The 20,373-nt window shown below is 42.9% G+C and overlaps 2 protein-coding genes across 11 annotated transcripts in view; one reads left to right on the top strand and one right to left on the bottom strand.

The window, feature by feature from the left end:
• Positions 1 to 4,300: 4,300 nt before the first annotated feature.
• On the bottom strand, positions 4,301 to 19,491 carry creb1b (cAMP responsive element binding protein 1b). Of its 6 annotated transcripts, none has more exons than XM_061926187.2 (9): positions 19,366 to 19,491; positions 13,121 to 13,306; positions 12,932 to 13,047; positions 12,723 to 12,860; positions 11,466 to 11,566; positions 11,238 to 11,383; positions 10,994 to 11,173; positions 6,565 to 6,709; positions 4,301 to 6,494 (listed from the first exon to the last, which is right to left on the bottom strand). In XM_061926187.2, exons 3-9 carry the CDS (start codon positions 13,025 to 13,027, stop codon positions 6,350 to 6,352), a joined length of 951 nt encoding a protein of 316 aa, XP_061782171.1. In that variant the 5' UTR covers positions 13,028 to 13,047; positions 13,121 to 13,306; positions 19,366 to 19,491; the 3' UTR covers positions 4,301 to 6,349. The 6 variants fall into 6 exon arrangements, with proteins under 6 accessions (XP_061782171.1, XP_061782172.1, XP_061782170.1 ...); XM_061926188.2 differs by having other exon boundaries at positions 13,132 to 13,306; XM_061926186.2 differs by having other exon boundaries at positions 12,932 to 13,078; positions 13,149 to 13,306.
• The window catches only part of LOC133574116 (transmembrane protein 237A-like), a 17,567-nt gene continuing 16,644 nt past the window's right edge, over positions 19,451 to 20,373 (top strand). Inside the window, exon 1 of one of the 5 annotated variants that reach the window (XR_009811377.2) lies at positions 19,451 to 19,610. The gene's annotated coding sequence lies outside the window, so the exon portion shown is untranslated. The remainder of the gene's footprint in view (positions 19,611 to 20,373) is intronic. The other 4 variants (XR_009811376.2, XM_061926181.2, XM_061926180.2 and 1 more) reach the window with 4 other exon arrangements.

The raw sequence follows: 20,373 nt of genomic DNA, 5'->3' as shown, positions 1-20,373 counted from the left end.
ATCTGCCTCACAATACCAAAGTCCTGAATAGTCGCGAGTTCAATCCCGGGCTCGGGATCTTTCTGTGTGGAGTTTGCATGTTCTCCCCGTGACTGCGTGGGTTCCCTCCGGGTACTCCGGCTTCCTCCCACCTCCAAAGACATGCACCTGGGGATAGGCCCCTCCCACCTCCAAAGACATGCACCTGGGGATAGGCCCCTCCCACCTCCAAAGACATGCACCTGGGGATAGGCCCCTCCCACCTCCAAAGACATGCACCTGGGGATAGGCCCCTCCCACCTCCAAAGACATGCACCTGGGGATAGGTTGATTGGCAACACTAAATGGGCCCTATTGTGTGAGTGTGAATGTTGTCTATCTGTGTTGGCCTTGCGATGAGGTGGCGACTTGTCCAGGGTGTACCCCGCCTTCCGCCCGATTGTAGCTGAAATAGGCTCCAGCACCCCCCGGTACCCCAAAGGGAATAAGCGGCAGAAAATAGATGGATGGATGGACATTTCCCTACACTCACCACTAGTACAATGTCCACATATATCAGCCATAACAATACTTTCAAACATACATGTGTATACTGTACAATGACCATGTCTATCAGCCATAACAATACTTTCAAACATACATGTGTATACTGTACAATGACCATGTCTATCAGCCATAACAATACTTTCAAACATACATGTGTATACTGTACAATGACCAGAGTGTGTGGAGCAAACATCAGCTGCCAAGTGGAGAAAGGTGACAATACTCTGGGTCAAATCCTGCCATAGTTGATCAAGTGGGGTGCACTGCTTGAAATTGCACTTTATTAATATTGTATTTTGTTATTGAAGTATTGTGTTTGTGTGAATTTTATCTCAAAAGAGTTCTTTATTTTCGTTGTTTGACGAAAGTTACGTTTTATAACTTTCATGTCATGTGACCACTACTTCCTGTTGGTAAAAAGTATGTTTTATATCTTTCATGTCATGTGACCACTACTTCCAGCTCAGTGGCTTACTTTTCAACTTACCAAGTGGAGGTGATCAGTTATATATATGAAAGAGATGTTAACAAGTTAAACGTGTTTAATAATAATACAAGCATGTTTCTTTCATAAAGACAAGAATATAAGTTGGTATGATTGTGATGACTTGCATTGATTGGAATCAGACAGTAGTGATGATAACGTCCACATTTTCAAATGGAGGAGAAAACAAGTCCTCCTTTCTGTCCAATACCACATGAAAGTTTGTCCAGCTTCCATACTCCTTTTTATACACTTTACAAGAAATACAAACTCCCCAGCTTGCTAGCTTGTGTGCGCTAGCTTTCTGAGACTCTTATTTTGTTAGCGCAGGCAGGATGAAGCAGGGCTTTTATTGTGAAGACAGGAACTGTGCAGTCGGTCTTTAGAGTTTTGACAACAGGTACGGCGCGAGAGTCTGTTGAAATAAAAAGTGTTTCTCGACTTCCTGTTGGTCGTTTTTTCTTAATAATGATCTGGCAGCAGCCAGCGTCATCTCACAAGACCCTCGGGTGTTGTGAATGTCAATCAAGTGACATCATAGTGAAGATTGATGATCAACCATTTTTAGGTTTATTTTTTTAATGCCTGGCTGGCAATGGACTGGCACACCCTACGCCATCGACCGGTAGCTGGCGATGGACTGACACACCCTCCGCCATCGACCGGTAGCTGGCAATGGACTGACACACCCTACGCCATCGACCGGTAGCTGGCGATGGACTGACACACCCTACGCCATCGACCGGTAGCTGGCAATGGACTGACACACCCTACGCCATCGACCGGTAGCTGGCAATGGACTGACACACCCTACGCCATCGACCGGTAGCTGGCGATGGACTGACACACCCTACGCCATCGACCGGTAGCTGGCGATGGACTGACACACCCTACGCCATCGACCGGTAGCTGGCGATGGACTGACACACCCTACGCCATCGACCGGTAGCTGGCGATGGACTGACACACCCTACGCCATCGACCGGTAGCTGGCGATGGACTGACACACCCTACGCCATCGACCGGTAGCTGGCAATGGACTGACACACCCTACGCCATCGACCAGTAGCTGGCGATGGACTGACACACCCTCCGCCATCGACCAGTAGCTGACGATGGACGTAATGGTCACCCCTGGTGTATAATGATAGTGTGTATTTATTAAAATTGTTACACTGTGACTTGGCTGCTGAGGAAGGTACCAGGAGTCACAGAGGAGGAGTTGATGTGGTTTTTACTTCATCTGTAAAGGAGTCCATTGTGTGATCGCTGTCTACAAAGTCATCAAAAGTCCAGACCCTTTACACACCACTCCACAAAGTTATCACAAGTCCATACCCGTTACACATCACTCCATTAATAATCACTTGATTAGGTCTTTTAGTCCAATGGTCATCCTTTTGAAGGAACATTAGCTGTGTGAGAAACACCACTAGGAAGAGAAAGAACCAAACATGGCAGACAAGAAAAACCTTGTCACACACACACACACACACACACACACACGCACACACAATATACAGTATATGACACGTGTTGGACTAAAGGAGATGACCGCTCCATAAGGACCAGGTCTATGTACACGTGGTATAAAATAGTCTGCTTCTATGTTCTCATCATGCAAAAAGGTGTCTCCTGATGAAGACACACAAAAGGTGTCTCCTGATGAAGACACACAAAAGGTGTCCCCTGATGAAGACACAAAAAAGTAATCTCCGGATAAAGACACACAAAAGGCGTCCCCAGATGAAGACACACAAAACGTGTCCCCCGATGAAGACACACAAAGGGTGTCCCCTGATGAGAACACAAGAAAGTCGTCTCCGAATAAAGACACACAAAGGGCGTCCCCTGATGAAGACACACAAAAGGCGTCTCCCGATGAAGACACACAAAAGGCATCCCCTGAAGAAGACACACAAAAGGCGTCCCCTGATGAAGACACACAAAAAGGTGTCTCCTGATGAAGACACACAAAAAGGTGTCTCCTGAAGAAGACACAAAAAAAGGTGTCTCCTGATGAAGACACAAAAAAAAGTGTCCCTGGATACACAAAAAGGTGTCTCCTGAAGAAGACACAAAAAAAGGTGTCTCCCGATGAAGACACAAATAAAGGTGTCCCCGGATGAAGACACACATAGGGTGTCTCCTGATGAAGACAAAAAAGGTGTCCCCGGATGAAGACACACAGAAGGTGTCTCCTGATGAAGACACACAAAAGGTGTCTCCTGTTGAAGACACACAAAAGGTGTCTCCTGTTGAAGACACACAAAAGGTGTCTCCTGTTGAAGACACACAAAAATTGTCTCGTATTAAAGACACACAAAAGGTGTCTCCTATTGAAGACACACAAAAGCTGTCTCCTGATGAAGACACACAAAATGTGTCTCCTGATGAAGACACACAAAATGTGTCTCTTGATGAAGACACACAAAATGTGTCTCCTGATGAAGACACACAAAAAGTGTCTCCTATTAAAGACACACAAAAGGTGTCTCCTATTGAAGACACACAAAAGCTGTCTCCTGATGAAGACACACAAAATGTGTCTCCTGATGAAGACACACAAAATGTGTCTCTTGATGAAGACACACAAAATGTGTCTCCTGATGAAGACACACAAAATGTGTCTCCTGATGAAGACACACAAAAGGTGTCCCCGGATGAAGACACACAAAAGGTGTCCTCTGATGAAGACACACAAAATGTGTCTCCTGATGAAGACACACAAAAAGTGTCCCCTGATGAAGACACACAGTTCCTAAAAGTCTCACGTTGGTAAAAAGTCCACTGGTTCAAAGTCCTATCCAGTGTGTGACTGGGCTGCAATCAGTCAATAAGTCATTTTTAGCTCAGGTACGACTTGACAATATGGTGTGTACAATGTGAAGAACAATATGGTGTGTACAATGTGAAGGACAATATGGTGTGTACAATGTGAAGGACAATATGGTGTGTACAATGTGAAGGACAATATGGTGTGTACAATGTGAAGGACAATATGGTGTGTACAATGTGAAGAACAATATGGTGTGTACAATGTGAAGGACAATATGGTGTGTACAATGTGAAGAACAATATGGTGTGTACAATGTGAAGAACAATATGGTGTGTACAATGTGAAGAACAATATGGTGTGTACAATGTGAAGAACAATATGGTGTGTACAATGTGAAGGACAATATGGTGTGTACAATGTGAAGAACAATATGGTGTGTACAATGTGAAGGACAATATGGTGTGTACAATGTGAAGAACAATATGGTGTGTACAATGTGAAGGACAATATGGTGTGTACAATGTGAAGAACAATATGGTGTGTACAATGTGAAGAACAATATGGTGTGTATAATGTGAAGGACAATATGGTGTGTACAATGTGAAGGACAATATGGTGTGTACAATGTGAAGGACAATATGGTGTGTACAATGTGAAGGACAATATGGTGTGTACAATGTGAAGGACAATATGGTGTGTACAATGTGAAGGACAATATGGTGTGTACAATGTGAAGAACAATATGGTGTGTACAATGTGAAGGACAATATGGTGTGTACAATGTGAAGGACAATATGGTGTGTACAATGTGAAGGACAATATGGTGTGTACAATGTGAAGGACAATATGGTGTGTACAATGTGAAGGACAATATGGTGTGTACAATGTGAAGCTGCTCGGCATCAAATGTCACAGCACGATGTTGTCCTGGTATTTAGGCCACGCTATGATATTATTGTGATATATGTCTCCTAAAAATGCCATAGTTTGCCAAATGAAGTGTCAGGAATGTTTATGTTGCTGTAATTGAAGTTGTAATCCTATTTATGACAAGGGTGGATAATGCATATATTGTTGATATACTTTCGTATAACATTGTATTGTGTCATCATGCTACTGGTACTTTTCCACCCTGGAGATGTTGGTGCGGCCGGTCTACTTCTGTTGTTGATGTCCATATTTGGTCCTAGAGCGTCCAGTGTCTGTACAAACATGATGAATCACTCCTCAAAAGGGAGCTTTGATTCAGTTCCCTCTTCTTATCAGCAGGCGCATCCCTCTCTGTAAGGGGGCGATGCTTCTCACTATAAGAGTTAAACTCCTTTTGTCTTACTTTTAGACCTCTTCTTGCTGATACTATTGTCGCATTGTAAGGGCTGGTCTCCTAAAGCTTTAGTCAAACTATTCTGTCTCGGTGGTCCTGTTTACTCAACATATATATCATCCAAAAGAACTTGGGAGTGACCAGGGGGTTCTATTCCCTGAGGAAGACTGCTCGTGCAACAGTTTCAAAGTATGGTGCTGGGAAATATTCAAGCAAGTGTGTTTAAAGTGACAGTGTCACTAGTTTGACTGTAGGAGAAGCAGTGTCCTCCACAGTGGACATGTTCAGAAAAGTTAGCTACCAATTCAACTTTGAGTCATGTAAATACCTCACAAACTGATGTTTGGCTTCAAATAGCATTTCTGTGTGACGCTTTAGGAGGCGGTGACTTGTCCAGACTGCAGCTGGGATAGGCTCCCACCCCCACCACATAAATAGATTGATGGATTGAGGATGTATCAAGTAGCTTTTAAGTTTACTCCTATGTGACTTCCCTAGTAGTGCCACGTGACCGCCTGCCTCTGTCGCTTTGGAAACGCTCCAGACAAAAGTGGCGCGCCCGCCAAGTGGGTTATGCTTCCAGCAGGGTTTGTTTGTCAGCAACATAACTCAGTTATGGATGGATTTTGATTATTTTTTCAGGAAATGTCCCCAAAAAAACCAAACAATTCCTCTCCTCTACTCCAAGTACGAACACACTTCACTTCCTGCTTATGGCGTTCCACGCTCCCACCTTGTCGGAGGATTCTGGGAGATGTCGTCTATTTTCAGACCCAGTCAAGGCTAAACTACACACCAAGTTTTTGTCTGACACCGTCACACGTCACGGTGTTATTGGGAAGACTTTGAAAGGGCAACACCGAGGTATCTACAAAACGGGTACACCCCTTTAAGTTGCTAACCACTTCCTGCTTCCAGGTCTGCCTCGTGTCACACCACAGCGCTCTCTTGGATTATTTTTGAAGATGTGGAATGTGGCATGAATCAAATGCTTTGATTTGGAGGACATACGGTGTTATTAGCAACCATCTCTTCCTTGGCTGCAAGGATGTGCGAAGTGGGCCCAGACACCTGAAAGGACACCTGATGTCCTCAGGTTCAGGTGAAAAGTGCTGTTGGAGCCTCATGGAAGCAGATGAAGAGATTGAAAGACAAACTCAAGCAGAGCTGAGGAGTCAAAGATTTGGAACCAACCCAAAGGCGACTTGGACCCAGAGTGAGGTTCCTGGAGTGGACTTTAGTCGGTTTTGTGACAGTACAGGTCTTTGAGGGCTTTGAGCTCTTCGATCAGCGTCTTGTTTTGGTTCTCCAGGACAGCCACTCGGTTCTCCAGACACTTGACGTACTCCTTCTTCTTCCTGCGGCACTCGCGGGCCGCCTCTCTGTCGGGAAGGTTTCTGGTTTTATGCCTTTTCGGACGACTGGGGCCGCAACATGCGTCAACATTCCTACCTGTTCTTCATGAGGCGCACCTCCCTCTTGCGGGTGACCTCTACTGTGGCGCCCTGGACGGGCAAGGCAGGTGACGAGGCCATGACCAGCCCGGAGGTGATGGTGTTGGCGGGCGCCGCTCGGATCTGATAGGCCTGGACATCCCCTGGGAGGTGAGGGCCAGACAGATTCAAGTCACACAACTCTTTAGACTTCTCTAGGTTTCAATCCACTTTATTTGTGTAGCACATTTAAAAAACAATAGAAGTTTCAAAAGTGCTGCACAGAAGTTAAGACATACATACTACAAACATTTAACTATAAATGAGTAAATACATAAAATACATCAGAGAAAATAAAATAGACTAAAATCACACAACTCTCATGCTGGTTTAAAAGCCAAAGAGTAAAAATATGTTTTCTAGAGGTGATTTCAAAGTCATTAAAGAGGGATATTGTTCCAAAGTTTTGAAGCCACAGCAGAAAATGCACCATCACCTCTGGATTTTAAATGGGTTTTTGGGACGACAAGAAGAAACTGATCAGCTGACTTCAGAGACCTTGTGGGAGTGTACATTTTTAAAAGGTCTGACATATATTGTGGTGGTAATACGTTAAGGGATTTAAAAACAAACAACAATATTTTAAAATTAATTCTAAAATGAATTGGGAGCCAGTGAAGGGATGCTAAAATGTGTTCATGTTTTTCAGTGTCAGTTAAAAGGCAAGCAGTAGCATTTTGGACTAACTTCATTCCAACGTAGAGGAAGTTGCAGTAGTCCAAACGTGATGAAATTAAAGCATGGATTACCCGCTCAAAGTCATTAAAAGATCAAACTGATTTTAATTTTTGCTGAAAGTCTTAGATGATAAAAACTAGATCTACAAAATCGTTGTCGAACTTAAATCCAAGATTTGTGACTGTTGGTTTTAAATAAGGCATCAGGGAGTCCAGGTCACTGGGGGGGAGCAGTCTGTTTTACTTTTGAGTCAAATAAAATAATTTCCATCTTGTTGTCATTTAAGTTTAGAAAGTTTACCGCCAACCATCCTTTTATGTCCTCAAGACAATTTAAAAGTGATTTTAAACTTGTGTCACTTTTCTTTTTTAAAAGGGACATTGATTTGCGTATCATCCGCATAAGGATGATATGAAATATGATATCTTTTTTAAATGTGTTGGATGGGCAGGATATACACTGAAAACAGGATTGGTCCTAGGATTGAACCCTGAGGGACACCACAGGATAAGGGAGCCTAGGCCAAAACCGGGTCATCAATTTGGATCTTAAAAGTTCTGTTTGTCAGATATGACCTGAACCATTTCAAGGGTGTGCCTTTTAAAAAATGGCAGGATCGCCAGAATCAGTGGATATTAAGAGGTTGCTAAAGACCCTTATAAGTGCCAATTCGGTGTTATGAAAGGCTTTAAAAACCGGACTGAAAAACATCAAGAATAGAATGCAAATCAAGATAAGACTGTAATTGTAGAAGCACAGCTCTTTCTAAAATCTTTGAAATAAAAGGAAGCTTCGAAATGGGTCTAAAATGTGATGAAATATAGGGATCTAAATTTGGCTTCTTAAGCAGAGGTTCCACAACAGCTTGCTTAAAATAATTTGGGACAGTCCCTGAAGCAAGACTGCTGTTAGTTATTTCTTGGCAATGACATCCCAGACGTCTTTGAACAGACGAGGTGGCATTAAGTCTGTGGAACATGCTGCAGGTTGGAGCTGGGATACAATTTAGTTGAGCGAGGACAGGGACAGGAGCTCAAACTGTTGGAAGGTGAATGGACAGTTGACAAGAATAGAAGGGTCCAAAATGGGAGGGTAATGTTTGCCCTAATTGTGTTAACCTTATCAATAAAATAGTTGAGGAATTTTCCACAGACCTCTGGCGAAGCTTCCAAGCATGTGGATTGGGGAACATTTATACTAGAATCAATTGTTTAAAAAAAACAAAAAAACGTGGGTTATTAAAATTACTTCTAATTATGTCAGAAAAGTGCATGTTTTTTTCTACCATCAGAATGTTTTGATACACTTTCCACGAGTTTTTCATGATGGCTGGCATAGGAAACATGAAGCTTATCCTTCTTCCATCTACGCCTTGCCTCTCTTGTGACCTCATTGAACCATGGCTCACCTTTAGCCTTGGGCGCATGCATTTAAAAGGAGCTATGGAATCAAGAACTTGACAATAAGTTTGAAAGCGGGACATCAAATCTTCTGTGTTTAAAGAGAGAGAGGGCAGGGTGTCCAGGGAGGAATAAAATGCGGAGGAGAACTCAGCAGCAGTAGATGCTTTAACTAAGCGGCACCACCTTTTCCCCAAGACAGGGCGAGTAGAATTCAAACAGCACGGGCATATGGTCCCAAAAGATAGCATCACGTATTTGAACGTTAAGCATATTAATATTATGTGCCATTACAAGATCCAGCGTGTGGCCCTGTTCTTGTGTGGGACCGGCAACATGTTGCACAAAATTAAAAGAGTCCAAAATATGTAAAAAGTCTTTAGAGAGCGGCTTCAGAGGACAGCAGACATGAACGTTGAGGTCTCCAACAATTAAAAGTCTGTCATATTTAGGTACCACACTGGACAAAAACTCAGAAGTCATTTATAAAGTGTGTGTTATAATTAGGAGGACGGTAGCGGTCTGGAGTGAGAGAGCTCAGTTCAAAACTGGAGAAAGAGGAGGCTGGGAGTAATTTGCAGGTAGTGGTCTTTTTAAAAAGAACCGCTACTCCTCCTCCGCGTCCAGTGGTTCTTGGAGAATTAAAATACAAACCCCGTTTCCATATGAGTTGGGAAATTGTGTTAGATGTAAATATAAACGGAATACAATGATTTGCAAATCCTTTTCAAGCCATATTCAGTTGAATATGCTACAAAGACAACATATTTGATGTTCAAACTCATAAACTTGATTTTTTTTCTTGCAAATAATAACTAACATATAATTTCATGGCTGCAACACGTGCCAAAGTAGTTGGGAAAGGGCATGTTCACCACTGTGTTACATCACCTTTTCTTTTAACAACACTCAATAAACGTTTGGGAACTGAGGAAACTAATTGTTGAAGCTTTGAAAGTGGAATTCTTTCCCATTCTTGTTTTATGTAGAGCTTCAGTCGTTCAACAGTCCGGGGTCTCCGCTGTTGTATTTTACGCTTCATAATGCGCCACACATTTTCGATGGGAGACAGGTCTGGACTGCAGGCGGGCCAGGAAAGTACCCGCACTCTTTTGTTACGAAGCCACGCTGTTGTAACACGTGCTGAATGTGGCTTGGCATTGTCTTGCTGAAATAAGCAGGGGCGTCCATGAAAAAGACGGCGCTTAGATGGCAGCATATGTTGTTCCAAAACCTGTATGTACCTTTCAGCATTAATGGCGCCTTCACAGATGTGTATGTTACCAATGCCTTGGGCACTAATGCACCCCCATACCATCACAGATGCTGGCTTTTCAACTTTGCGTCGATAACAGTCTGGATGGTTCGCTTCCCCTTTGGTCCGGATGACACGATGTCGAATATTTCCAAAAATTATTTGAAATGTGGACTCTTCAGACCACAGAACACTTTTCCACTTTGCATGAGTCCATCTTAGATGATCTCGGGCCCAGAGAAGCTGACGGGGTTTCTGGGTGTTGTTGATAAGTGGCTTTGGCTTTGCATATTAGAGCTTTAACTTGCACTTACAGATGTAGCGACCAACTGTATTTAGTGACAGTGGTTTTCTGAAGTGTTCCTGAGCCCATGTGGTGATATCCTTTAGAGCTTGATGTCGGTTTTTGATACAGTGCCGTCTGAGGGATCAAAGGTCACGGTCATTCAATGTTGGTTTCCGGCCATGCCGCTTACGTGGAGGGATTTCTCCACATTCTCTGAACCTTTTGATGATATTATGGAGCGTAGATGTTGAAATCCCTAAATGTCTTGCAATAACGTTGTTCTTAAACTGTTTGACTATTTGCTCACGCAGTTGTGGACAAAGGGGTGTACCTCGCCCCATCCTTTCTTGTGAAAGACTGAGCATTTTTTGGGAAGCTGTTTTTATACCCAATCATGGCACCCACCTGTTCCCAATTAGCCTGCACACCTGTGGGATGTTCCAAATAAGTGTTTGATGAGCATTCCTCAACTTTATCAGTATTTATTGCCACCTTTCCCAACGTCTTTGTCACGTGTTGCTGCCATCAAATTCTAAAGTTAATGATTATTTGCAAAAAAAAAAGTTTATCAGTTTGAACATCAAATATGTTGTCCAAGCAACACAAACAGAAGTAATCCAGAGAGGGCAAGACGTCGTGCCACACATTCGGGCGCACGCTGAAGAAGGAACAATAACACAGAACCATGGTTGTAGTTCCATAAACCAAAAGTAGACTGGATACTGAAGACAGAAGGTTAGCATGAAAAGGGTGTCCAGCATACACTCACCTTGCACTACCACCTGGTTACTGGGAACCAGTATCTGCTGGCCGTCGCTGGTCTGGGCGTACTGGAGGATGGTGGCCCCCGGCTGGGCGGCGGCCGTGTTGGTCATGGTCAGAGCCTGGAGGCCCTGCATGTCGGTGCCGTTGTTGGCCAGCTGGATGGCGCCGCCTTGTGTGATGGCGACTGTGTGACACCAGCAGCTGTTAGGAGGAGGGCGGAGCCTGATGTCACAGCAAAGGTGGCTTACTGTACTGCCCGCTGCTGGTCTGGTAGATGGGGGTGGGCACCGTGACGGTGGTGATGGCGGGTGCGGAGGCCGCGTCCTCCTCCGCCTTCTCCTCCTCGATGCGAGGGACGGCCGGAGCGTCGGAGGAGAGGTCATTGAGGATCTTCCTGTTGGGACAAACCTTCTAATGCCTCCATGTTTTTAACACCACCTTTGCCTTGTGCTGCCAGACCAAGGCAGAGTATGCACCTGTACGAAGGTCGCCGCGACAAAATCTCCCGCCGCTTCTGGGAGTCAGTCACGCTGTCCACCGACTCCTGGGAGTCTTCGCTTTCTGCTATGGTGGAGATCTGTCAGAATGAAAGAACCATGTTCTCTCAGTGACCTTCTTAATAGTGCTGGTCAACATTGTACACATGTGGACAGGAAGTGTGCACTGCTCAAGCAACACATGGAGCCCAGCTGCCATGATACCAAGTCCAAGGAACCACCTGGAAACCATAGTACCAAGTACAAAGAACCACCTGGAAACCATAGTACTAAGTACAAGGAACCACTTGGAAACCATCGTACCAAGTGCAAGAAACCACCTGGAAACCATAGTACCAAGTACAAGGAACCACTTGAAAACATAGTACCAAGTACAAGGAACCACTTGGAAACCATAGTACCAAGTGCAAGGTACCACCTGGAAACCATAATACCAAGTACAAGGAACCACTTGAAACCACAGTACCAAGTACAAGGAACCATCTGGAAACCATAGTACCAAGTACAAGGAACCACTTGAAAACATAGTACCAAGTACAAGGAACCACCTGGAAACCATAGGACTAAGTACAAGAAACCACTTAGAAAAACATAGTACCAAGTACAAGGCACCACTTGGAAAACATAGTACCAAGTACAAGGAACCACTTGAAAACCATAGTACCAAGTACAAGGAACCACTTGAAAACCATAGAACCGAGTAGAAGGAACCACTTGAAAACCATAGTACAAAGTACAATACAATACAAGCAGTCACCTGCAGTGTATTTACTTGTGTGTGATATCATGTGCGATACAAGTAGACCTTCAGCATGTTTACTTGTGTGTGATATCATGTGTGATACAAGTAGACCTTCAGTGTGTTTATTTGTGTGTGATATCATGTGCAATACAAGTAGACCTTCAGCATGTTTACTTGTGTGTGATATCATGTGTGATACAAGTAGACCTTCAGCGTGTTTACTTGTGTGTGATACAAGTAGACCTTCAGCATGTTTACTTGTGTGTGATATCATGTGTGATACAAGTAGACCTTCAGCATGTTTACTTGTGTGTGATATCATGTGTGATATAAGCAGTCATTTGCACTGGGATTGCATGGACTGTTCAGTTAAGAAGTATATTGTTATTTTAGCACAACATAAAAGTGTGTACATGAGTGAGGCCAAGGGTTAAGTGTCAAATAAATGATACTGTTGGTGTTGCAGTAATATGGATGATGATATGGTGTGTGACCTGCACAGTCTGGACTTGTGGGGACTGGATGACGGACGACTGGATGACCCCGTGCACTTGGACCGTTTGTCCATTGGGAAGCTGCACCAGCGTAACCGTGGGGCCGGTGGCCGAGGCGTGGCCTGTTGCCATGGATACCTGCAATTCACAAGGCCCGCCATGTGGTCATCCTTGTCATGAGGTGACACGCAGGTAGATGTTTACGTCACCTGCGCCAAGGTGGCCATCTGCACCTGCTGCTGTTCCGTCTCTGTCACGGCAGACTCCACCCCCTGCTGAGCCTCAGCCGCCGACTCCATCTTCATTGGCTACGCTGAGGACGCTACTAAAGAGTGTACAAAGACTTCAGATCACTGCTGTAATGCAGTGGAAATGTTCATCACTATTTGGATCACAACATCATGGTTACATCCATCCATTTTCTACCGCTTGTTCCTTTCGGGGTCGCCGGGGGTGCTGGAGCCTATCTCAGCTGCATTGGGGTGGAAGGCGCGGTACACCCTGGACAAGTCTCCACCTCATCGCAGATCATGGTTACATGGAGCATGTAAACACACCAACGTAACTAATGCCTCATAAAGACACTGGAAAATCAACAAGCACATACATAATAAATATAATCAATCAATCAATAAGCACATATATAACATTATATAATAAATCAATTAATAAGAACATACATAATTAATACAATAAATCAATCAATAAGCACATACATAATATAATACATCAATCAATAAGAACATACATAATTAATACAATAAATCTATCAATAAGCACATACATAACAAATATAATAAATCAAACACATACATAATGAATCTAAGAAATCAATCAATAAGCACATACATAATCTAATACATCAATCAATAAGTACATACATAATATAATACATCAATCAATAAGCACACAGAGTAAGTCCTCCCTAATGAAATGTATATGACACAAATGAACCATACTAGGTAATAAATCATTCACATCCGAATTGTGATTTTTATTTATGATGATTCTAAATCATCCATTCATCCATTTTCAAGAATCCAATAATCAAAATAATAGGGGTGTAACGGTACGTGTATTTGTATCGAACCATTTCGGTACGGGGGTTTCGTTTCGGTGCGGAAGTGTACCGAACATATTAAGTAGCGTACTGCACGTTGTGTAAACAATACTCAAAATGCCGGACATTTGAGGCATTTATGAAACTCCGCCATAATAGCTCCGCAAAAGAGGACATGTCCGGTGAAAAGAGGACGTATGGTCAGTCTATCCTAGCCCGTTAGCTGCTAGCAAAAGAGGACTAGCGGCGATCGGTTTCACCGGACGTGAAACTGATCGCTGCTAGCATGCTAGCCAACAGTAGGCCAACATAGGTCACAACATCAACAACAGTAGGCCAACATAGGTCCTACATCAACAACAGTAGGCCAACATAGGTCCTACATCAACAACAGTAGGCCAACATAAGTCACAACATCAACAACAGTAGGCCAAAATAGGTCACAACATCAACAACAGTAGGCCAACATAGGTCACAACATCAACAACAGTAGGCCAACATAGGTCACAACATCAACAACAGTAGGCCAACATAGGTCACAACATCAACAACAGTAGGCCAACATAGGTCCTACATCAACAACAGTAGGCCAACATAGGTCCTACATCAACAACAACAACAGTAGGCCAAATTAGGTCCTACATCAACAACAGTAGGCCAACATAGGTCACAACATCAACAACAGTAGGCCAACATAGGTCACAACATCAACAACAGTAGGCCAACATAAGTCACAACATCAACAACAGTAGGCCAACATAGGTCACAACATCAACAACAGTAGGCCAACATAGGTCACAACCTCAACAACAGTAGGCCAACATAGGTCCTACATCAACAACAGTAGGCCAACATAGGTCACAACATCAACAACAGTAGGCCAACATAGGTCACAACATCAACAACAGTAGGCCAACATAGGTCACAACATCAACAACAGTAGGCCAACATAGGTCACAACATCAACAACAGTAGGCCAACATAGGTCCTACATCAACAACAGTAGGCCGACATAGGTCCTACATCAACAACAGTAGGCCAACATAGGTCACAACATCAACAACAGTAGGCCAACATAGGTCACAACATCAACAACAGTAGGCCAACATAGGTCACAACATCAACAACAGTAGGCCAACATAGGTCCTACATCAACAACAGTAGGCCAACATAGGTCACAACATCAACAACAGTAGGCCAACATAGGTCACAACATCAACAACAGTAGGCCAACATAGGTCACAACATCAACAACAGTAGGCCAACATAGGTCACAACATCAACAACAGTAGGCCAACATAGGTCCTACATCAACAACAGTAGGCCGACATAGGTCCTACATCAACAACAGTAGGCCAACATAGGTCACAACATCAACAACAGTAGCCCAACATAGGTCACAACATCAACAACAGTAGGCCAACATAAGTCACAACATCAACAACAGTAGGCCAACATAGATCACAACATCAACAACAGTAGGCCAACATAGGTCACAACATCAACAACAGTAGGCCAACATAGGTCCTACATCAACAACAGTAGGCCAACATAGGTCACAACATCAACAACAGTAGGCCAACATAGGTCACAACATCAACAACAGTAGGCCAACATAGGTCACAACATCAACAACAGTAGGCCAACATAGGTCACAACATCAACAACAGTAGGCCAACATAGATCACATCAACAATAGTAGGCCAACATAGGTCCTACATCAACAACAGTAGGCCAACATAGGTCACAACATCAACAAGTAGGCCAACATAGGTCCTACATCAACAACAGTAGGCCAACATAGGTCACAACATCAACAACAGTAGGCCAACATAGATCACAACATCAACAATAGTAGGCCAACATAGGTCCTACATCAACAACAGTAGGCCAACATAGGTCACAACATCAACAAGTAGGCCAACATAGGTCACAACATCAACAACAGCCAAGTGGAGATGTTCTAACCTTGAACTACGTTTGAAAAGGTTTAATATCATTGATACACCAAATAATATAGTAGCAGAATGGTGTTGTCCATGAAGCAATTATCAATGGAAAGACTTCTAATGATAGGAGCTTCACAGTCACTTCCGCTTCAGTGCAAAGTAAGCTTCAAAATAAAAGCATGACAGTATTAGCAGTAGAGGTGGTAAAAATCAGCACAGTTACTACAGTAGAAATAAATATTTAAGAATTAATTAGTCATATTTGTTGTTAGTAAGCACATGTCTAAAATACCTTCAGCTGCTTCTAGAAGTTGATGGAAAATTAGAGCCATTAAATATGTGTACCCTTTATTATCTGATTAGTCGTTAGGATAATGGTTGACTAATGGATTATCAAAACAATGGTTAGTTGCAGCACTAGTCCAGATGGGTGTCCTATCTGCTTGTGTTGTCATTACAAACACATGCAGAATCTAGCTTATGGCTAATGACTTAGCATGCTGTCACACGGCGATGTGTTAGTACGTTAGAAAGAGAGTTCCTCAGTGTTTGCTCTTACAAAAACAATGTTGCTACAGCCTGGTTATTATACAGGTTACACAACGTAAATTAAGTATTGTTGAATGCCTTTTACTACATGTTTAGTACATTTAAATACAAGTGGTACATTTATACTGTGTATAAATGTACAGTAGTTGACAGTAATAAATGATTAAAAGTTGTTATATGAATATGTTTAGTGCATTTAAATACAAGTAGTACATTTATACATTATATAAATGTACAGTAGTTGACAGTAATACATGATTAAAAGTTGTTATATGAATATGTTTAGTGCATTTAAATACAAGTAGTACATTTATACATTATATAAATGTACAGTAGTTGACAGTAATACATGATTAAAAGTTGTTATATGAATATGTTTAGTGCATTTAAATACAAGTAGTACATTTATACATTATATAAATGTACAGTAGTTGACAGTAATACATGATTAAAAGTTGTTATATGAATATGTTTAGTGCATTTAAATACAAGTAGTACATTTATACATTATATAAATGTACAGTAGTTGACAGTAATAAATTATTAAAAGTTGTTATATGAATATGTTTAGTGCGTGGCGCAGTGGAAGAGTGGCCGTGCGCAACCCGAGGGTCCCTGGTTCAATCCCCACCTAGTACCAACCTCGTCATGTCCGTTGTGTCCTGAGCAAGACACTTCACCCTTGCTCCTGATGGGTGCTGGTTAGCGCCTTGCATGGCAGCTCCCTCCATCAGTGTGTGAATGTGTGTGTGAATGGGTAAATGTGGAAGTAGTGTCAAAGCGCTTTGAGTACCTTGAAGGTAGAAAAGCGCTATACAAGTACAACCCATTTATCATTTATTTATTTATACTTTATATAAATGGCTGACAGTAATAAAAGTTGTTGGTATTTCTATAAAAGTGTGTGTTGGCGTCACAGGAAGTGTCTCCTGTGAGCGCCATGATTGGCTTTGCACATTTCTCCCTCCACTTTTCAAAAGAATCACTCAGCGGCTGACAGCGGAGCCACATGGCTGCTCGGGCGACGCCCCCCTTGGCCAGCAGCAAGCCAAGTCCTGGTGGGGAACCTACCAATGAGGAAGTTCCACCGACTAAATGAGTCTTGAGGAAAGTCAAGTAGTCCGAGAGGAAAATCAAGTAGTCCGAGAGGAAAGTCAAGTAGTCTAAGAGGAACGTCAAGTAGTCCAAGAGGAAAGTCAAGTAGTCCAAGAGGAAAGTCAAGTAGTTCAAGAGGAAAGTCAAGTAGACCAAGAGGAAAGTCAAGTAGTCCGAGAGGAAAGTCAAGTAGTCTAAGAGGAACGTCAAGTAGTCCAAGAGGAAAGTCAAGTAGTCCAAGAGGAAAGTCAAGTAGACCAAGAGGAAAGTCAAGTAGACCAAGAGGAAAGTCAAGTAGACTAAGAGGAAAGTCAAGTAGACTAAGAGGAAAGTCAAGTAGTCCAAGAGGAACGTCAAGTAGTCCAAGAGGAAAGTCAAGTAGTCTAAGAGGAACGTCAAGTAGACCAAGAGGAAAGTCAAGTAGTTCAAGAGGAAAGTCAAGTAGACCAAGAGGAAAGTCAAGTAGACCAAGAGGAAAGTCAAGTAGACTAAGAGGAAAGTCAAGTAGACTAAGAGGAAAGTCAAGTAGTCCAAGAGGAAAGTCAAGTAGTCCAAGAGGAACGTCAAGTAGTCCAAGAGGAAAGTCAAGTAGTCCAAGAGGAAAGTCAAGTAGTCCAAGAGGAAAGTCAAGTAGTTCAAGAGGAAAGTCAAGTAGACCAAGAGGAAAGTCAAGTAGACTAAGAGGAAAGTCAAGTAGTCCAAGAGGAAAGTCAAGTAGTTCAAGAGGAAAGTCAAGTAGTTCAAGAGGAAAGTCAAGTAGACCAAGAGGAAAGTCAAGTAGACCAAGAGGAAAGTCAAGTAGACCAAGAGGAAAGTCAAGTAGACTAAGAGGAAAGTCAAGTAGACTAAGAGGAAAGTCGAGTAGTCCAAGAGGAACGTCAAGTAGTCCAAGAGGAAAGTCAAGTAGTCCAAGAGGAAAGTCAAGTAGTTCAAGAGGAAAGTCAAGTAGACCAAGAGGAAAGTCAAGTAGTCCAAGAGGAAAGTCAAGTAGTCCAAGAGGAAAGTCAAGTAGTTCAAGAGGAAAGTCAAGTAGACCAAGAGGAAAGTCAAGTAGACTAAGAGGAAAGTCAAATAGTCCAAGAGGAAAGTCAAGTAGTCCAAGAGGAAAGTCAAGTAGACCAAGAGGAAAGTCAAGTAGTCCAAGAGGAAAGTCAAGTAGTCCAAGAGGAAAGTCAAGTAGACCAAGAGGAAAGTCAAGTAGTCCAAGAGGAAAGTCAAGTAGTCCAAGAGGAAAGTCAAGTAGTCCAAGAGGAAAATCAAGTAGTCCAAGAGGAAAGTCAAGTAGTCCAAGAGGAAAGTCAAGTAGTCCAAGAGGAAAGTCAAGTAGTCCAAGAGGAAAGTCAAGTAGTCCAAGAGGAAAGTCAAGTAGTCCAAGAGGAAAATAAAATAGTCCAAGAGGAAAATAAAATAGTCCAAGAGGAAAATAAATTAGTCCAAGAAAAAAGTCAAGTAGTCCAAGAGGAAAGTAAAATAGTCCAAGAGGAAAGTCAAGTAGTCCAAGAGGAAAATAAAGTAGTCCAAGAGGAAAATAAAGTAGTCCAAGAGGAAAGTCAAGTAGTCCAAGAGGAAAATAAAGTAGTCCAAGAGGAAAGTAAAATAGTCCAAGAGGAAAATAAAGTAGTCCAAGAGGAAAATAAAGTAGTCCAAGAGGAAAATAAAGTAGTCCAAGAGGAAAGTCACTTACACGAAAGTGAGAATGGGGAAAAAGCGCGCCAAACTATTCATGCTAGCTTGGCCATGATAGCTAGCTCGTTAGCAGACTGCTAGCAGGTGACACTTTCCCCGCATCCTACTACTTTCTAACCGGCCCACGGGGCTCCACTTCCCGCAAACAGCCGCAGCCTCCCTTCTACAAGCCCGCTAGAGGAGCACCAGCTAGGCGCCATGATGTCTTTGTTTCCTCTGGGCCGAAGCCGACCACACCACATACGGTTCAACAACAGGCGGCCGCCGTCCCTCCCGATGCCCCGCCGAGCTCCTCCCTCCTTACCGATACAGACTTCCTTCGTCGCTCCCGGGCCTCCGGAGCTCCACTTTTATTGTAGCCGACACGTAAGAGCCCGCGTCAGGCTACACCTCCGCTGCGTCACCGCCGACAACAGCGCCGAGATTGGAGAAAGGGAAGACACGAGCCGACGGCGAACACTTCCGGAAATGATCGAAGTGTCCCCGAAGAGAGACGGGAAAAAACGAAGGCAAGTGGAGCGGCACGAGGAGCCCGCACATGTTTCTCTGGTAAGAGATGCGCACTTTGTTGACACATTATGTTGTTATCTGTTTATGCACATTTGACATGTTTACTTCACCAAAGCAGAAGCGTGTTTAACAATTGTACAACATCAGCAATCCATTCTACATGTGACGTTTGCAACAATACAGGCTGATTCAAAAAGAATAGGCCATCAGGCATTTATTCAGTTGTGAAGCATTGTAAAATATATGTATATGCATAAATATATATATATATATATATATATATATATATATATATATATATATATATATATTTATATATATATATGTATATATATATATATCAGTGACGTACAGTATACAGATCGTAGAGGGCACTAAATGCTGTACCATCATGGCACGCCTGATTATTATTGTAAGGGTGAAAATCGGAGAATATTAATCCCGGGAGGTTTCTGCGAGAGGCACTTAAATCCGGAAGTCTCCCGGGAAAATCGGGGGGGTCGGCAAGTATGCAGCTGAGCCGCATCAGAGTGATCAAACAGCCGCATGCGGCTCCGGAGCCGCGGGTTGCCGACCCCTGGTCTAGAGCCAAGAGAGTACGTGTGTGTGTAATATACTGTACACAGTACTACTAACTGTGTACAGTATATTACAACAGTAATAACACAGTTAGTAGTACTGTGTACAGTATCTTCAACTTAACTTCATTCAACTTATGATATGGTTGTCATACAAAGGTGATATCATGATATGATATCAGTTTGTCTGGCGATAGAGGTCGTCATACGAAGGTGATATCATG

The sequence above is a fragment of the Nerophis lumbriciformis genome, linkage group LG31 (assembly GCF_033978685.3).
Source record: "Nerophis lumbriciformis linkage group LG31, RoL_Nlum_v2.1, whole genome shotgun sequence".
NCBI lineage: Eukaryota > Metazoa > Chordata > Actinopteri > Syngnathiformes > Syngnathidae > Nerophis > Nerophis lumbriciformis.
Note: the sequence above shows the minus strand (reverse complement) of the source record. Positions and strands in the feature narration are given on the sequence as shown.

Excerpts from the sequence above, each read along its gene's own strand:
- creb1b (XM_061926182.2), bottom strand. The coding sequence starts at position 13,027 with ATGAAGATGGAGTCGGCGGCTGAGGCTCAGCAGGGGGTGGAGTCTGCC. Across the intron at positions 11,567-12,722 it reads CACAAGTCCAGACTGTGCAG|ATCTCCACCATAGCAGAAAG; the intron begins GTCACACACCAT and ends TCATTCTGACAG. Across the intron at positions 6,710-10,993 it reads TAACCAGGTGGTAGTGCAAG|GGGATGTCCAGGCCTATCAG; the intron begins GTGAGTGTATGC and ends CTCACCTCCCAG.